This window comes from Chrysemys picta, chromosome 5 (assembly GCF_011386835.1).
Source record: "Chrysemys picta bellii isolate R12L10 chromosome 5, ASM1138683v2, whole genome shotgun sequence".
NCBI lineage: Eukaryota > Metazoa > Chordata > Testudines > Emydidae > Chrysemys > Chrysemys picta.
The window spans coordinates 122,502,997-122,522,716 of record NC_088795.1 but is presented as its reverse complement, the minus strand read 5'-3'; the positions used below and the strand labels follow the sequence as shown (position 1 = coordinate 122,522,716).

Below are 19,720 nucleotides of genomic sequence, written 5' to 3'. Positions count from 1 at the left end.
GGTGAAGTCCCAAAGTGCCACAGACCCTCTTCTCTCCCTGCCGTTTCACTTTTGGCTAGCTGAGGCGGCTCCCCACTCAGCTTGTTGGCTCTGAAAAATCCCTTTCTTAGGGGCTTAGCTGTCTCCATGCATAGGGGACAGCTACAGGCAGCTTAGATTACATGGCGTCACCCAACTCAGGATTGAAAATTCCACTAGGTGGCTGTCTGTCTGTGGTGAGGCATTGCTCCCCGCCGTCAAGCGACATCTAAATCCTTTTGAAAATCTGTTTCTAAGTGACTTCCCAACATCACAGAGGAAGTCTGTGGTGGACAAGAATTGAACCCAGGCCTTCCACAGTCCAGGGTGGTGCATTTAACCTCTGGACCAGCATTCCCCAGAAATGCATGATATTATAGTCAACAGTACAGTTGTATTTGTTTTTTTGTTTTTTTCCAGGGGGCGGATCAACCAAATATGCACAGATTGACATTGCGGCCACGGAGACAGCCCACAAAGTGGGAACTCAGCACGCTCAATGCCGTGAGGACCGCCTGCAGGAACTTGAACACAAGAAGAAAGGGTCCCAGGAGTGATCCGTTTGGGAAAGAACTTTTTGCTCACTGTAACTTGGTACTAATTTAAATTTCAAATGATTCACATATTTATTATTTAAAACATACTCTTATAAAAGCTGCCCTTGTTTATCATATTTATACCAGACTCATTCCAATATTCTAATTCCTAATTGGAAAACTGGTAGCAAGATGTGTGTTTTAAGCTTTGAGTGTAATGTCCAGAAGTTCTCTTCTTTTTCCATATACAGTATATGTAAGTTACTGTTTTCTTTTTCTATAACTCAATAATCCTGGAAGAACGTGGTGCCATATCTCAATGATTACTGATCTGGGGCATTGTGTTTAAAGAATTTTGAATGTGTGCAAATAAGGATGTATGTTTGTGGGTGGGTGTGTATGCATACAGTATTGATCTGTGCAAATAGACATATATGTATCCATACACGTAAGTACATAAAAACCACAAAAAATATATTCAGATATTGTTAAGTATCTTACTTAAATACCAAAGATAGAAAATTCAGAGTTTAAAACCTTTTTCTACTGGCATATTTTTGTCCAAATACAGGCTCACTTTACATAGGTGCGTAGTCCTATTGAAGTCAATGGGTCTACTCCTGTGCGTCAAGTTATGCATATGTGTAAGTATTTGCAGTGTCGGGCCATATTTATGACTGTCTAGTTGTGCCTGAAAATCAGAGATTTGAGGCCAACATTTCCAAAATCCACTATTTTTAGGTGCTTTGGTTTTTGGGTGCCCAACTTAAATACGAAACCTGGAGCTTTATTTTTAGAGGCATTGAGTACCTGAACCTCCCACTGACTTTGACTAGAATTGTGGGTGGTCAATACCTTGAAAATCAGGCTCCTGGTTTCTCAAGTTGAGCTGTCCAAAATCAAAGTACTCCAAATTAATAGTCACATTTGAAAATCTGGGCCTGCATTTGTATCTCCAAAACTGTGCCTCAAAAATGGAAGCCAGGATCAAAATCAGTCCATCAGAGTTAAAACTAAAACTACCATTTATTCATTCCAGGCTATGCCTAAATATTGCAGAACCAATGCTATGTAAGATCACACTGTCTTTTGAGACCCTACAATGCATAGGCACAATGGGATGTAATATAGAAATATAGTTTTAGCTATAATTCTGAGATGTCTTGCTTTAGCATAGTTAAAGTGGCATTGTATGCTTCAAAAACTTGACCTATTCTTTCTTGCATCAATTTGTAGTTTTGTGGTTTTGTGGTTTGTCTTTTTGTCCTGAGACAAAGTGCTATTATTTATTTTTAGTCTATGCCAGAGAACCTACAGTAAAAAACCAGCGTGCTTGTACTCTGGAAAAAACAAAATGTTGGCAATGAGTAACATATCAGTTTTGAGCTTTCAAGGATTATCAGAAGCAAGTTAATTAAACAAATACTCTAAGTACTGAAAAATACTTTGACAATATCATCTTAGGAACCAATTCTGCTTGTAGATCCATGCAGTAACTAACATCAATGAGTGAAATTTTTGGACTGAATCGAATTTTACTCACTGACTTCAATCCCTTGTGTCTATTTGAAGGCAATTTTTTTTGTTTTACATTTAACAATTAGCATTAAAAATGCCCCAAGCCTCTTTAGCAAATAAATAAGCATATGAGAGCTGACAATAGCTACTGTCATCTTTCATATAGAATTATAGAACCGTAGGACTGGAAGTATAAGTATATACTCATGTGCTATCTCTTTAGGGACAATGATGGGCTATCTTATAAATGTGTTCACCCAATTTTAAAGATGTTTTTTTTTTCGTTTTCTGAATGGACAGTTATAATTTATTTTGTAAATTTGTATTGAAAAGAACGATGATATCCTGGACTCTTACTGCTTCTTGGGACCTGTTTCAGTTAGCGCCAATCCTATAAGCCTCCCCTCCTCCCCATGCATGGGACTGCCAGTGGAGTTGATGAGAGATTTCCTTAGGGAGGGCTTGCAGGATCAAGCCCTTCGTTATGTAAATATTTGTATTTAATGTTTACAATTCATATTATTTACTGACAAGTTTTCTTATGTTTTACTGCGTCACTTTGTAGTTAGTCACTGTTTTTTGAAAAGGTGGCTTTTTGACACAGGGCTGGTGTTAAAATACTTGCAATATATACTAGTGACACGGAAGGCCAATGTTTGGACTTGAGCAGCCTGATCTTCCCTGTCATGTATATAGCAGCAGTCTTGCCAATGCGGAGCTTATGTCATGATACGCTAAGCTGTTTTTTACACATTGCAACATTACCTTAATAAGTGGCAATACTGTGTCACAACAGCACAGGGCAGAGCTATCATGTACTGATTCAAAGTCATACCCCCCCAAGGCCCTGATTCTGCACTGGGATCTGCTAGTGTAGCTCTCTGCACCCACACAGAATTTGCATTAGTGAATCCTGATGCAGGATTGGGATTGTAATCATTGCAATATCATGACACAACATGAGGCTACCTGCAGCAGACAATTTGAAGGGGAAGGGTGATGGTATTTCCCTGCTTTGGCTAGAGTTCATCACTCTCCTCCCAGCCAGGGATGAATGACTCTTATCACCAGTTCATTCAGATATTTCTGATTAGGCAATACATGTATGGTCTTTCAAATGTACCACAGTCCGTCATGGTGAATATATCGTGAATACACCTTACCAGGGAAAGATACATTCTTATAAAGGCCGCATTTCCCTACATGCTCCTCCTCCCCACAAATTACTCTTTGAACACTGCACATTGCAACATGGTTATTTGGGGGCAGAGGTGACACACAACGTTGGAGCCCACAAATTCTTCAGCTACTGCTGCCTTTAAATGATGAGTTACAATGTTAGAGACCCAGTCAGGTTAAAATTTATGTCTCTCTGTGTTTTTATAGCTATATAATAATATTACTAAAGAAAATAGTCCATCCATCCAGAGAGATATGTCTCCTTTCTGAGGATTCTAATAGCACCCTATAGGGCTGTATGAAAAAATAAATTTTTAAACCTCTTATTTACTTTTCAATATTCATGCTCTTTGTTTCCTTTTTGCCTTTCAGATAGCTTGGACAATGAAAAGCAGACTACCATTTTTCACTTTTCTATGCGATCAGTCTGTTTTTATATCTGATTTCAGTGTTAGGATTTCATGCAGAAGTGTGAGGGTACCATTTGGGATGCAGATGCGACATGGCAGTGTAAACTTATTGAAAAGAGAAATCTGTTTCAATTGGAAACGCATATAAATCACAGAAACATTTCCATTGGCCTTTCAGTTGATAAAAGCTTGTTTTTAACAAAACATATATTCTGGGCTGAATTTGACCTGGCTGGTATCCCTTTAATATGATTATATGGACTTTCCAATATTGAGAAATTTTGTACAGGGATGAGCAGGAGCTGTTCAAATCTCAATATCTTGGCTATGTGAAAGAAATGGGTTGTTGTTAGTTTTGTTTTTAAACTATCACACAGGCCTCCTCTATGTTCTGGACCTACACAAGCTTACTTTAAGAAGGTTTCCTGAGCTACAGCACAGAAGCACACAAAAATGGGAAGTGTCTCTCTTTTAGATTTCCATGAAGGCCCAACAGCTCTTTCTCTCAACAGGTTGCATTACCCAAAAAAAAAGTTTAGTTTCCAGACTAATACCTTGGTCCCAGTGCCATACTAAGACATATTTTAAAGGCCAAGCTATAAATCCGTGAACAAGACCTTTGTTAAATATAGCAGTGCTTCGATCACATACATTTATAGGGGTACACACACACATACCCTTAACAGAAAGAGGGGGGAAGAAGAGAGAGATCTAGACTGCAGTTTGCCATTCAATTCAGAGTTGTGGCCAAAATACCAAAATCCAATAAATCCCCCTTTCAGATAAATTTGGCATTCTGATTTGTCCTGGGAGAAGTGAAAAGTTTTGGTCTTGATCCTACATTCTTCACACACCCACTGACTTCTGTACGGCTTGCGGGATCTCATCATGCAGGTGACCTACTCTCCAAAGAGCAAAACAGCACTATGTCTGCTGATCCCTGAAAGAAGTTGTTACTCTTTAGAAGTGCCATCACCACAGTAACAACACATGCCAAAAGTGGGAATTTATGGAGCAGTGCTTCTAGGGATGAAGTCAGAGAAAACTGGCTTTAGCTACCTGTCATCAGGTGAAGTATTGTGGGCATAATGGTAGTCAGGCAGATCAGGTAGTCTAGCCAATATTTGGTCCATCTCTAGTATAGGTATGTTTCACACACATTTATGTAAAAAGCAACAGAGGGTCCTGTGGCACCTTTAAGACTAACAGAAGTATTGGGAGCATAAGCTTTCGTGGGTAAGAACCTCACTTCTTCAGATGCAAGACTTCTTTTACAGATTCAGAATAACACGGCTACCCCTCTGATACTTGACACATTTATGTATACTCTGTATAATACCTCTTTGATTTTGCTAGTCTTACACAGGTAGGATACTTTCAAACATAACTATTTCAGTGGATTTTATGGCATTGTTTTAAAGCAATGATGTGGCATTCATTGTCATTTGTGACCCTTCAGGTGAGAGAAGGAATTTCTCTAAACTAAATTGTAGTGCTGTGGCACTGGAGCTAAGATTTGTAAAGGTATTTAGCTGCCTTAAAATGCAAATAGACATCTAATGGTCCTTTCTAAAGCATGTAGGCACCTAACTTGCTTAGGTGGGTGTGAAATTCCCCCTAGTGTCTATCTGCATCTTTAGGCACCTAAATACCTTTGACAGTCTGGCCTGGGGAATCCTCCTCAGCAAATAGCTTGGGAAAATGCTTATGCTTTTTTCTGTAAGACTTAATATAGTTTGGTGGGCTGTACTATTATTGACTTATCCTTGATTTACATTGTTTTGTCAGGTCATGAAAGGCATGCAGTACACTAAAATAAGCAGTTTGTTGGTCCATGGAAGCCCTCTTTACCTTGGCTGAAAGGCCATAGCAGGAAGTGAATTGCCAGATAATACCATAGTCTTGCATTTATACAGCATTTTTCATCCAGAAGGGTCTCTAGTTGCTACACAACCTGTTCCACAAACAGGTCATTTCACACACAACTGAAATGTAGTCAGAGTGGATTGCAACGCAGCATCACTTTAACCTTACCCAGCAATACTATGCAACAGATTAGGGTAAGGAACAAGGAAGAATACCGTACAGAGCTGAAGTTGTAGTTAAGTAGGCAGAATATGACATCCTGGCCAAATGTCAGCTCAAGTAACTGGGATTAACAAAAAGTGCCATGCGATCTTTAATGATCACATGTGGTGTTGACCTCACTAATGCATTTCTTCTGAAAGATGGAGTTTTGGCAGCACTGTATTCTTTTAAGTTTTGGGTTGTTGATGTTCAGGATTTCATAGATAACTAAAACATCCTTATTTGGACTTTCTTTGAATGGATAGAACATGTCTCACAGGGAAACATAACTAATGGACATTGTGAATTGTAATACAATACACTTTTTTATTAAAGCTGCGTGAAATCTTAGAAGAGCCTAACTGCTAAGCAAGCTTACATTTTAATAAAAGTTTAAGGGAGTTCTAATTAGTTTCTTACTGTAACTTCAAAAAATACTTGCTTCTGCTCTGGTGCTGCCTAAAGAGAGTCCAGGAAGAATTTTAGTCTGTTGTTCTACTGCATATGTGTATGTATTCAATATAAGCATTTTATTAAAATAGTAAGTGACCAATTCTTTGAGGGATAAGCAACAGGGAAGGGGAGATCAGAAGGCAGAGTTAATAAGGGTGTGAGTAATTTCTTTCTTGGTTGGTACTATATTATATTGTGAAAGCTCAGAAATGACCAGCATCTGTTATTGTGTCCATTCAGCTTTACCCATCTGTGAGCTATATTGGTAATCTGCAGGGAGCGTAAATTGTACAAAATGTAGTAGATTGCGGTTGTTCTCATCTTTAGTAGGGAGACGTGACCCACTGAGACTACAGGGCCAGTTTGCAATGAACCATATAGATGTGTAGTACACAGGTCCGTGTTTCCCTGTTACAGGAGACAGTAGAACTCTGTGGGCTGCATTTGGCTTTCATGTCACACTTTTACTATGAAGAGGATGGATCTAGATGCTGTAGGCACAAATTAGAAATACATTAAGAATTAGTATTGGGAGTCTGACAGACAGGCAGGTGGACTGGCAGTGAGGGTCTGAAAAGCCCTACTGGTCAAGAGCAGCACTTAATCTTATCAAGGAGGAGACCAGGACTAAGAGCAGTGCAGTAGAAATCAGGTACCTCTTAAAAAACCAATACTATAGTATTGTTGTAGAGGAATTTCCAGAGCCACCCAAGCCCGTGAGATGTAGTGTTTGGGACCGTTACGGAAGAATACTTTATTTCTTTGTAGACAAAGCCAGGCGGCAATGACCTGAGGTGACTGCACCTTCTGCCCTCCTAGTCAAATGGAAAGTATGCTAGAATGTTGATAGAGAGCAGGGGAAAGAGGCACTGGGAATGAAGTGGAATCTCCAAAACAGAAGGATAGACAATTCCCATGCCAGTTCTTGGGTGCCTTAAGAACCCCATATTAGTCAAAAAGGTATAAAAATATAAATGAAGCTCAGGCTAACTGCAGCAGCTACAACCATGGGTGTGGTGCAGTTAGCAGTCCATTCCACAAGTCGTAGCCCAGGCCAGGTCCTATAAAGAGCCTGGACCTGATTCTCCTATCATTTATACCAGTGCAGATCAGGGGGATCTTCCTGGAAATCACCAGCTTTATTGCAGTGTCGTGGGAGAATCTGCTCCCTATCAGATGACACTAGTCAGCACAGAACATGTTACTAATTCTGGGAGTTGGGGAGAACCAATTCAATCTCACTGTGTCCAGCTAGCTAACTAAAGCTATCTCTGGATTTGTTAGTGTCTCCTCCTGTCTCTTCTCTACCCTGCGGTATACAAGGTTACAGTGATCTGCATCTTGGTGAAAAGTTAGCAAGTTGCTCAGGCTGTAGATGTTTAATACTCTCATGCAGCTGTAAGTTTTTAACCCATTCACATATACTTGAGCATCCTTGGTGCAGATCATGTTCTTTACCCTTAAAGTATTGTCCGTTATTAAGATACAAATATCCTTGTAAATCACTCTGGTTTGCACTGAAAGTCAATGGGATTTGGCCATCTGACTCCCTTGTGTTCTTTCGTAAATCTCTGACTTCAGCTCTAAATATAGGGCAGTTAAGAAAAGGAGGAAAAGTAGCTATAAGAATGCCTCTTGCGAGACAGAAAAAAAAAAAAACCAGCGCCCATCCCAATTGTAAGGTGATCACTTGGGAGAACTATGTTTTGCAGCCATACAAACTGCATTTCTTTATAGGGGAAAAATAATGTAGGTATTTTTGTTATGCGTATTGCAAGCTGGTGGCCAATATGGGAATAGCTATTTACTGTTAGAAGCTCTAAGGTTGTACTGAGCATACTCCAGAGGGTTGTGGAGGTGTGTGAGGAAGTTTTTCAAAGATGGATGCTGCTTTGCTGTCTATGTGAACCTGTACCGGGGCCTGCTCCAGGCACCAGCAAAGGAAGCAGGTGCCTGGGGCGGCCAATAGAAAGGGGCGGCAGTCCGTCCGTTGTTGGGGTGGCACGTCCGGGTCTTCGGTGGCAATTCGGTAGCAGGTCCTTCAGTGCCTTGCTTCCTCTTCGGCGGCACTTCAGCAGCAGCTCAATTGGTTTTTTTTTTCTTTTTCTTCACCACTTGTGGCGGCAAAAAAGCTGGAGCCGGCTCTGACCTGTACCAGAATAAAAGACCTCCTTTTTCAGTTCTAATTGGCTTTGGGTCTCCAAACACTATTGGCAATGCGGATAAACTGAAAACAACAACCAGCAAGTTCTACACGCTATGTGAATAAGTGAAAACCTTGTTTTTAATTGCAAAGAAAAATGGCTGCATATGGAAAAATGAAGGAGTATGAAGAAGATCAGGAGGAATGGATTTAGTACCAGAAAAGCCCAGTGCCCTTTGGTGAGCTTGTTAAAGTTGTCATGCACCATCGTAACTCCATGCCATCACAGGTTTTGCTGCGTTTTATATTTAACAGTTTCTCCCGACAGCCTGGAATGTCCATGGAAGTTTTGGTAGCAGAACTGCATCATTTATCAGAGCGCTATGATTTTTGGAGCTATATTAAATGCCATGCTGCAGGATAGATGTATCTGTGGTACCAATGATGAAAGAATTCAGAGACATCTGTTGGCAGAGTGCACCTTTAGATTTTAAAATCACCTCTGGAAATAGCACAAGGCATGGAAGTAGATGCACAGCAGGCTTTGGATTTACGGGGAAGCACTAACCAGCACGTAGATAGCCTAAGAGTCATGGGCACCCATGCACGGATTGCCCAGCATTCTACACCAAGCAAATGAATCTTTAAGCACACAGAGGTATCTCCTTAAGAACACACACTATTGCTTTAGATGTGGGGAGAAACAGAGTGCCAAGTTTGCCGGAAACAGGTCATCTTGCAAAAGAGTGCTGTAAAAAATGGACATTTAGAAGGGAAAATGTGGGTCACAAGAAAGAGCCAGAAGCTGAGGACTTAATATATTCCACGTTTAATGTTACCAGCAAAACCCAGAGGGAAAAGCCACCGCGAATGGATGTTACAGTTAATGGACAAAGACCAACCATGGAGATGGATACAGGAGCTTCTCTCTCTGTAATCGATGAGGTTTCTTATCACCAGTTGTGGCCAAGGGACAATACACAACAGTTGGGACTAGGAAAGGGGTTAAACCTATTAAAACTTAACTGGGCAGACATCAACCATGTTCACACATTAAGCATAGAAGCACTTCTTGAAACACACTCGGAGCTGTTCAGTGAGGGTCTTGGTACTCAGAAAGGAGTCACCGGCAGAATTTACATGAATCCAGATGCTAAACCATGTTTCTTTAAACCAAGCCAGTTTCCTATGCAGTGTGCCCTAAGGTAGACCAAGAAGTGGATTGATTACAAGCAGCTGGTATTATTGAGCCTGTCCAATTCTCAGACTGGGCTGCTCCTTTTGTTCCAGGAGTGAAATCAGATACTGGAATGAAGTCTACAAGGTCAACTGTGTGGCCAAGTTAGCTACATATCTGCTCCCCAGGATAGAAGACATGTATGCCACCTTATCGGGGGGGAAAACTTTCACAAAAATCGATTTAAGTAATGTGTACCTCCGGATCCCTCCGGACAACAGATCTAAACCCTGTGTAATGATCAATACTCCTAAAGGGTTGTTTCATTACAACTGCCTCCTATTTCTAGTGTCGGCAACTTTGGGTATTTTTCAAAGGGCAATGGACAATTTATTTCAAGCCATGCCACATGTCTACGTATATCCTGATGATATCTTGATTACAGGGGATCTGAATCAGAACATTTACAAAACTTTAACTGGTCCTGAAAAAAATTGGCTGACACAGGAACATGTCTTCTCTTGAGTGTACTTTTCGGGCTGCTGAAGTCATTTACCTGGGACACAAAATTGCTGCAACTAGCTTACTTGCAGTAGAGGAGAAGGTACGGGCCATTACTGAGGCAACATCACCAGAGTCTGTGAATTTAAATCCTTTCTAGGCCTGCTAAACTATTTTAGTAAATTTTTAATCCAGCCTGGCATCTTCATTGGCTCCATTAAACAAACTGTTACAGAAAAGGATAAAATCCTCCTGGGGTCAAAAACAAAAAATCGATTTTGCAGAAGCGAAGAAATTGCTAAAGTTATCAAATCTTTTAGTTCATTCTGATAACCAGAAAGAACTAGTACTGTCATGTGATGCGAATCACATGGGGTGGGCGCGGTACTAGCCCACTGAATGTCAGATGGATCTGAGCAGCCCATCATTTAGGCACAAAGGTCACTAGCTCCAACAGAAAAATATTATTTCCAATTAGAACAAGAAGTGCTAGCCATGGTTTTGGGGATAAAGAAGTTCCACTCTTATCTATGTGGCAGGCATTTTGTTATACATTCAGACCATAAACTACTGAAAAGTCTGTTTGGTGGGAGCACACCTGTACCTTCTGTGGCATTTGCCAGAATTCAGATAGGGGCTCTTCTCTTATCAGCTAATGACTACGAGTTTGATTATAAACCCGGGAAAGTACTAGATAATGCAGATGCTCTGAGTAAACTTCCTTTACGGGATAACCCACTCAAAGCACTCCAGCCTGCAGAAACCATCTTCCTTATTGAAGCATTAGTCCACTTCCCTAACCAACGCCGCACAGCTAAAAAGAGAGAGATCCATTCTTGTCTCGAGTGCAGAGAATGGTTACAAAATGGCTGGACAGGGATGGTAATCGCAGAGCTCCAAACTTATTATTCCCGAAAAGAGTCTTTGTGTCCAGGATGAGTGCTTATTATTAGGGTCCCGTGTGATCGTACCTCTAGTAAGTAGACCGGTGGTGCTAAAGTCATTACATGAAGTGCATCCTGGCATTTTAAACATGAAGCTCACGTGCAGTAATGTGTGGTGACTGGGAAAGGATCAGGCTATTGAGTGTGTGGTTTGCCACGCCAGCTGCCATTCTCCACTGAAAGTTCCTTTGCACCCATGGGAGCGGCCTCAGTGACCCTGGATGAGGCTTCATGTAGAATATGCTGGTCCATTTACGGGGAAAATTTGTTTTTAATAATAACTGATTCTAATTAAAAATGGAGTGAGGCACATGTAATGCCCATGTCTACAGCTGAGGCTACAATTGATAAATTTTGACTGACTTTTTCCATTTTTGGAGTGCCTGAGCCAGTGGGGAGTGACAGTGGTACCCAGTTCACTGGTGCTGGATTTCAGGAATTTATTTGAAAAAATCAGCATTGAACACATTAGAACTGCACCATGCCATCCTTCTCCAAATGGCCCAGTAGAGAGGGCGGTGCAAATCAGAAAAGAGGGTATGAAGAAGATGGCATATGGTAGCACATACGCCAAGCTGACCAGGCTTCTGGTCCAGTATCACGTGACACCATGAGCCACAACAGGAAAATCACCTGCAGAACTCTTAATGGGAAAGAAACTAAGAACTCATCTGGACTCTCTACACCTTAATGAAGCTGTTACAGTGAAGGAAAGGCAGGCAGCACAAAAGTTATATTATGATGTAAAAGCATCACCAAGAACGTAGTGTACCTAATGCTCTTAATTTTTGCAATGGCCCTTGCTGGTTAGCAGGTTGCATCATAGCACATGTGGGACCACTTTCTTGGGTGACTCAGTCACCAAATGTGAGGCATATTCGTAGATATCATGAACAGATTCATCTGCAGTACCATGAGGAGTTACCTATAGAGGATTCTTATTCAGGTGTTGAGGCACCAAGTATTACGGAGTCATTAAACTATCCAACTGCTACATCCAGAAATAGTGAGATTGGTGAGGACCCCATGCCAATGTCTACAGCGGACTTGGAAATTATGCCTGCAGGGATGATTGTATTATCAGAAAACCTTTCTGCACCTGCTATGGATCAAGGACCACAGGTCTTTCCATGGCACCATTCCGGAAGATCTCCCAAACCTAGAGACAGACTGGACTGATAATAGTAAAACAATTATATTACAGGGCAGAATAATCCCTTGTAATTGCTTGAGGATTAGGATACTCTATCTCAGCCTTTTACTTAGGATGTTTTGTTTTGTTGTTGTAAGTTTATTATTACTAATAATTTAAAGGGGGAGGAGTGTAATGTTGTAGGTATTTTTCTTATGCTTATTGCCACGTGGCGGCCAGTGTGAGAATAGCTATTAACTGTTAGAAGTGCTAATGCTGTACTGAACATGCTCCATTGGCGTGGAGTGGATGTGTGAGGAAATGTTTCAAGTTGGGGGCTACTTAGTTGTCTATGTGAACCTGTACCAGAATAAAAGATGTCTTTTCAGGTCTAATCTGTTTTGGGTCTCCACACACTACAGGAAAATGGTCAGTCTCTGGCAAGATCTGAAATAATTAACCAGGATTAAGGTTGTCAGAATAGCACCAAACTGAGGCTAGGATAAGCATCGGCTATGACACATGCCTTTTGTATAGATGACAGATTTTACTTGTTTGTCTTAGAGCAGGGTAACTTGAGTGTTTCAGGGCATATTTAGTTGAGCTGAAGTTATTCAAACTGCTGGAATATGGCTTTCTGACTGTATTAAAGTCAGTCAGACTGGATTTGAGTTTGGTACAGATTGAGATTGGCCATGGCCTTCATAGTCATGCCAAGTTAAGTAGGCCATGGATGCTGGCTCAGAAGCTATTCAGGGGATGTGGTCAGTCTGGAGAAAGAACTAAACCTCCTGCCAAACTCCAGTGTTGTGGCTGTACCATTCTTCCTGGTTAGCGAATACCCTATCTTCTGTCATAGGAGTTGCTGCCAGCCCTAGTGCTCTCTCTCCTATAAAACGGGGGAAAATACCAGATCCTCGACCAGACTCCAGCTGATTGGACTTAAAAAAGCCAAACCTTGGAAATTGGTGAGGGCAGGAGGATGAAGGGCAGGACAGATTTCACCCGTCTTCCTCCCTGTCAAAGATCTGCTGCTGGATTGGGAGGATCTCCACCTTTCCTTTTAGACTCTTGCTATGAAAGTGGCCTCTTGTAACAAATAGTGGTCCCCATTCCTGCTCTCTCTGTCCGACCTTTGAAATGGAGCAAATGTGAGTTCAAGAAGGAATTTCATGGGCCAACATCTGCGAAGGCTATTTTCATCTTGATTGGGTCTGAAGCGTTTCAGATGCTGCATGGCTTTAAAGCTAGCGATGGGCCTGACCTATAGAATTTGGTTAGGGGTTTGGATTAGAAGCTGGACTCCACTCACATTTGGAGGTGTTTGGATTTGGTGTTCTGGTTCAGTAACAATATAGGGTTGAGGTCCAAGATGTGAAATTTGGATCTGGACCCAAACATCCCAAAAGTTTATTGATTTCAAATAGTGTTCGAGTGCTGACCCATCTCTGTTTAAAAGCAATCATTTAAATATCCCCTTTAAACTTGATTAGCATGGAAACAACTGCAGAACGTTACTTGGTACATATTTCTTTTAATTCAAAGATTTATTTCAAAGTGAGTGCTTGTAGTTCCCTGGGTGGAGACAGCAGATTTAGAGTCATTTTAGGCCACCCCGATCATCCCTTTGAGTTTAGACTGTTAGTTTAAATACAATTCTAACCTCTGCAGGTTTCTGGTAAGCAAACTGATGAAGGAACAATGTGTCTATGTTCTACTTTAATATATTTAATTATATGTTTAAATGTTAAGCATTAGTCTGTGGTAATGTTTTCCTATTGGGATAGGTGGTTGTGCATTTGTGATGGGTCGGAATGACCTGTAAATAATAATAATATACACAGATTTGCATATAGGAGACTGATCGATTATAGATATGGATATTAATGGGGGCATGCACTTGGTTTACAAGAGCTACTGTACTGAACATGGCTCACACTTGAAATATTTACTAGGAATAGCACATTTTGATGTGGCTATTTATAAGTATGTTCTTGTGCAAGAAGGACAGATTTTAATGAATGCTTTATTTCCTACCTATTGGTATTAAGCAAATAAACAAATATACATATTTTTCTACAGACAGATAAGCTATTCCCCAATGGTCGCTGCATGGTTGTCTTGAAATAGATGTTAACTATGCAATTTATAATGGGAATGTTGATTTTGAGTCTTGATGTTGTTTGTTACAATGAGGTACTGTATACTATAAAATGCAGTCTACGTCTCTTGTAGCTAAACTGCAACTTTCCTGTTTTCTAATGTACAGACTATTCTATTTGTGTTCAAAAGTGAGGTATAACATATTGAGTTTTATTTTATGCCCTTTTTATTTATTTATTCATTCTATCTTACATAAACAGCATGGGGGACATTTATACTTTTAAAACAGTTTTAGAACTTGCACTGTAATACTTGTTGATATTTTCATGTAAAGTAGCTCAATTGTTTTAAGGCTTAGTTATGCTGGGGTGGACCATACTAGAGAATGAGCTATTTTCTTTTTTTTAATTTGAAGAGAAACCCCACAATGATAGCTTTGTGCCTTTCGGGAGGCATCATGTGTGATGACACTGTCCAGCGTACCGAGGCCTTAGTCCTGCAAAGCATTAAGCATGTGCTTAAATGCAAGCACGTAAGCAGTCCCATTGACTTACATGGTTTATTTTAAGTATCCTGATTTATTGTGTTTTTCTTGTATTTAAAGGATTGTGTGTTATTTCCTCCCTTCTCCCCCAACCTGTGCCCAATAAATAAAATCTGCCCTATGTGAAGCCAGTGACAAATTTATTTCATGTAAGCTTCCCAACTTTGAATAGACTACGCATAAAGCTGAAGAGAAGAACAGGAGTACTTGTGGCACCTTAGAGACTAACAAATTTATTAGAGCATAAGCTTTCGTGGACTACAGCCCACTTCTTCGGATGCATATAGAATGGAACATATATTGAGGAGATATATATATATACACACACATACAGAGAGCATAAACAGGTGGGAGTTGTCTTACCAACTCTGAGAGGCCAATTAATTAAGAGAAAAAAAACTTTTGAAGTGATAATCAAGCTAGCCGAGTACAGACAGTTTGATAATAAGTGTGAGAGTACTTACAAGGGGAGATAGAGTCAATGTTTGTAATGGCTCAGCCATTCCCAGTCCTTATTCAAACCGGAGTTGATTGTGTCTAGTTTGCATATCAATTCTAGCTCACCAGTCTCTCTTTGGAGTCTGTTTTTGAAGTTTTTCTGTTGTAATATAGCCACCCGCAGGTCTGTCACTGAATGACCAGACAGGTTAAAGTGTTCTCCCACTGGTTTTTGAGTATTTTGATTCCTGATGTCAGATTTGTGTCCATTAATTCTTTTGCCTAGAGACTGTCCGGTTTGGCCAATGTACATGGCAGAGGGGCATTGCTGGCACATGATGGCATATATCACATTGGTAGATGTGCAGGTGAACGAGCCCCTGATGGTATGGCTGATGCGATTAGGTCCTATGATGATGTCACTTGAATAGGTATGTGGACACATATGCTTATGCTCTCTGTATGTGTGTATATATATCTCCTCAATATATGTTCCATTCTATATGCATCCGAAGAAGTGGGCTGTAGTCCACGAAAGCTTATGCTCTAATAAATTTGTTAGTCTCTAAGGTGCCACAAGTACTCCTGTTCTTCTTTTTGCGGATACAGACTAACACGGCTGTTACTCTGAAAGCTGAAGAGGATTCAGATCACTTTCTTATACCAAACACAACACACTCTACTCTCTCCAGTAGAATTTTAAGTTGTTTCCCCCCAGTGCACTGCAACTGGCACTCCTGGGGGAATTCTGTGCCAAAAACCTAAAAATTCTGTGCACAATATTTTAAAATTATGCATATTTTATTTGTTGACATAACACAATATAATCATGCCAGTATTAATGAAAGGTATCTCAAAATACCTGTCAACAAGTCTATCTGTAACAATACAGACAGCAAAAAAGACTCCGCAATGTTTTTTGACAAATAGAGTCCTTACTAGGCATATTAATACAGAACTTTGAGTAATAATTCATCTAAACTACAACACAGAAACATATTCCCCACACTTCTCAGAAGCAGTGCAAAGGCTTGGGGGAGTCAGGGGTAATGGAGGAGCTGAGGGAGAGGGAAATAATTGCTCGGAAAGACTCTGGGAGTGAACCTGGAGGGTTGTTGGGTGTGGGCGGGAGAAATATGAAACAGGTTTGTTTTTTTTGGTGGGGGGAGGGATTCTTAGGGAGTTGGGGAACCTCCCACATGCAGCTCGTGGGTGACCCTAGCCTCTCCCAACAAGTCAGGAACATCTGCCCTGTCCCCATATGTCCCTGCATCCCCACTCAGCCACCCTTCCTCCTCCTCGTCCCCATGTGTCCCTGCACCCCCCCGCTCTCCTTGCTTCCATGCAGCCTGTGCACCCCTTCCCCTGTCCTCATGTGTCCCTGCACCCCCACTCACCCACCTGTCCCCATGTGACCCTTTTATCCCCCCCAGTGTCCCTGCACGTCCACTCCCGTTCAGAACTTGCCTCTATCTTTCCCCGCCAATGGCCCTTCTGAACCCCAGTCTGTGACCCCCCCTCTATCATCCCCGTGTGCCCCGCTCTGTCCACCCCCGCCACCATATCCCGTGCCTCCTCACTGGGCCCCCACAGGCAGGATGTTGTGAGGAACATAGCTTCTCCTCCCTATCGGCTGCTACAGTGGAACTGGCTGCCCTCTTTTTTGGTGCCATGGCAGCCCCTGGTGGGCAAAAGGTGTAACTGCAGCGCTGTTCCAGCAGAATGTATTTTCTGCAGAGAAAAAAAATCTGCGGGGGACATGAATTCTGTGCCTGCGCAGTGACACAGAATTCCCCCAGGACTAAATTGTTGACAATCTGAATAATGACACATAAATCAGATGAGTGTATGGATTAGTAAAGGAAAAGAGAGGGTGAAAAATAACAGCTTTGTCACCCAGGGGCTCCTATTCAAACATACTTTTTCATATGAATTCTCCTTTGAGCTTCAATTATGCACCGGTCACTACACCAGTGTTTCCAAAATTGTCTTGGTTCAGTGACAACCTGCTTAGAAAAAATGCAGATTGAAGTGCCACATGAAAATTTTCTGTACATTTATTATAGGCCTTAGTCAACATACTTATTTCCAGATTGTAGTAAAACAACTGCCTAAAATGTTCAATTAGGCCAGCCTTTGTAAACATCTCAGGGATTTAGACAGTAAATCACAGGAGATGCACAGAGAAGCAGCCATTATTAGAATCATAGAATCATAGCATATCAGGGTTGGAAGGGACCTCAGGAGGTCATCTAGTCCAATCCCCTGCTCAAAGCCTTTTGGGTTACCCACGCTACATGAAACAAATATGTCATAAGTGACTTTGTGATATAGTGTGTGACTGAACTAAGTTCATGGGCTTGCCTTTTTAACTTGCCTAATTAGCTTGAAGTTTCAGCTAATTCGATTCTAGGTTATGATTGAACAAAGCTCATTCTGCTTCCCTTTGACAAAATTTAAAGTGAGAAAAATACAGAACATTGTGAGCAGTCCTTGGAGAAAACAAACCAACCTTCCCACCCCAGTGCATTAATGAGAATGGGAGACATGTGCAGCAGCAGTCAACAAAGCTAACAGTATGTTGGGAATAATTAGGAAAGGGCTAGCTAATAAGACAGAAAATATAATGTCACACTCACTATATAAATCCAGGGTACATCCAGATCTTGAATACTGCGTGCAGATCTGCTAGCCCCATCTAAAAAAAGAGCTATTGAAATTGGAAAAGTTACAGAAAAGGGCAACAAAACAGCTGCCATATAAGGAGCAATTAATAAGACTGGGACATTTCAGCTTGGAAAAGAGATTAAGGGTGGATATGACTGAGGTCTATAAAATCATGACTAGTGTGGAGAAAGTAAATAAGAAGAGTTATTTACCTCTTCACATAACACAAGACTTCAGAGTCACCAAATGAAATTAATAGGCAGCGGGTTTAAAACAAACAAAAGGAAGTATTTCTTAACACAACGCACAGTCAGCCAGTGGAACTCTTTCGCAGAGGATGTTGTGAAGGCCAAGTCTATAACAGGGTTAAAAAAGAACTAGATAAGTTCATGGAGGATAGGTCCATCAATGGCTATTAGCCAGGATGGGCAGGGATGGAGTCACTAGCCTTTGTTTGCTAGAAGCTGGGAATGGATCACTTGCGGATTATCGGTTCTGTTCATTCCCTCTGAAGCACCTGGCATTGGGCACTGGCAGACAACAGGATACTGGGCTAGATGGACCACTGGCATAGGTGCCAACTTCTCCTGGTGCCAGTGGGTGCTTGCCCCCCTGGCCCTGCCCCAACTCCACCTCTGCCCTGCCCCCATTCCAACCCCTTCCCCAAAGTCCCCACCCCAACTCTGCACCCCTCCCTGCCCCTATTGGACTCTGTCTCCAAATCCCTGCCCTCGCCCCGCCTCCTCCCCTGAGCACGCTGTGTTCACACTCCTCCCCGTCCCTCCCAGAGCTTGTTACGCCATGAAACAGCTGTTTCACGGCGGCAAATGCTGGGAGGAGAAGCCGGGATGCGGCGCGCTCAGGGGCGGAGGCAGAGGTGGAGGTGAGGTGAGCTGGGATGGGATGCTTGGCTGCCGGTGGATGCAGCGCACCCACCAATTTTTCCCCAGGGTGCTCCAGCTCCAGAGCACCCACGGAATCGGCACCTATGATCACTGGTCTTGGGTTGCCAGGCCTCTGGTTTTTGATGGGAATGGGCCATTAAATGTCTGGTCAGCAGCACGGCAGGGCTAAGGTAGGCTCCTGCCTGCCCTGGGTCTGTGCAGCTCCTGGAAGTGGCTGGCTTTTCCCTCTGGCTCCTAGGCAGAGGCACAGCCATCAGGGCTCCATGCACTGGCCCCGTCCCGCGCACCGGCTCCGCAGATCCCATTGGCTGGGAATTGCGGCCAATGAGAGTTGCGGGGGTGGCACCTGCAGCTGGGGACAGCGCACAGAGATGCCTGGTTGTGCCTCCACTTAGGAGAGGGAGAGAAATGCCAGCTACTTCCAGGAGCCGCCTGAGATAGGCACCACCTGGAGCCCACACCCTGAACTCCCTCCTGCACCCCCACCCCCAGCCCTGAGCCCCCTCCCGCAAAGCCTGTGCCCCAGCCCCCTTCCACACCCAAACTCCCTTCCAGAGTCCACACCCCGCACCACTCCTGCACCCCAACCCCCATCCCAGGCCTGAGCCTCCTCTCACACCCAAACTCCCTCCCAGAGCCTATACCCCCTCCTGCACTTCGAACCCCACACCCATAGCCAGAGCCCTCACCCCCCCCCAACCCCCTGCCCCAGCTGGGAACCCCCCTCTCCCCCTGTACCCTGAACCACTCATTTCTGGTCCCACTCTGGAGCCCTCACTCCCTCCTGCACCCCAACTCCTGCCCAACCTGGTGAAAATGAGCAAGGGTGGGGGAGCGCGAGTTATGGAGGGAGGGGAGCCTCAGAGAAGGGGCGGGGAAGGGGGGTTTAGTTTTCTGCAATTGGAAAGTTGGCGACCCTACACTGGTCTGACTCAGTACTGCCACTCTTATGTTCTTAGACGTGTGCAACGTGGGGGATGGGTCT

General features: G+C 42.6%; 1 protein-coding gene across 5 annotated transcripts in view; it reads left to right on the top strand.

Moving 5' to 3' along the window:
* The window catches only part of DOK7 (docking protein 7), a 143,958-nt gene that overhangs the window by 91,663 nt on the left and 32,575 nt on the right, over positions 1 to 19,720 (top strand). For 3 of the 5 annotated variants that reach the window (XM_065598258.1, XM_065598254.1, XM_065598257.1), the window contains one exon: positions 439 to 14,849. In XM_065598258.1, coding sequence (XP_065454330.1) covers positions 439 to 575 — 137 coding nt within the window. In that variant the 3' untranslated portion in view covers positions 576 to 14,849. Of the gene's footprint in view, positions 1 to 438; positions 14,850 to 19,720 lie in introns of those variants that run through there. The other 2 variants (XM_065598255.1, XM_065598256.1) reach the window with 2 other exon arrangements.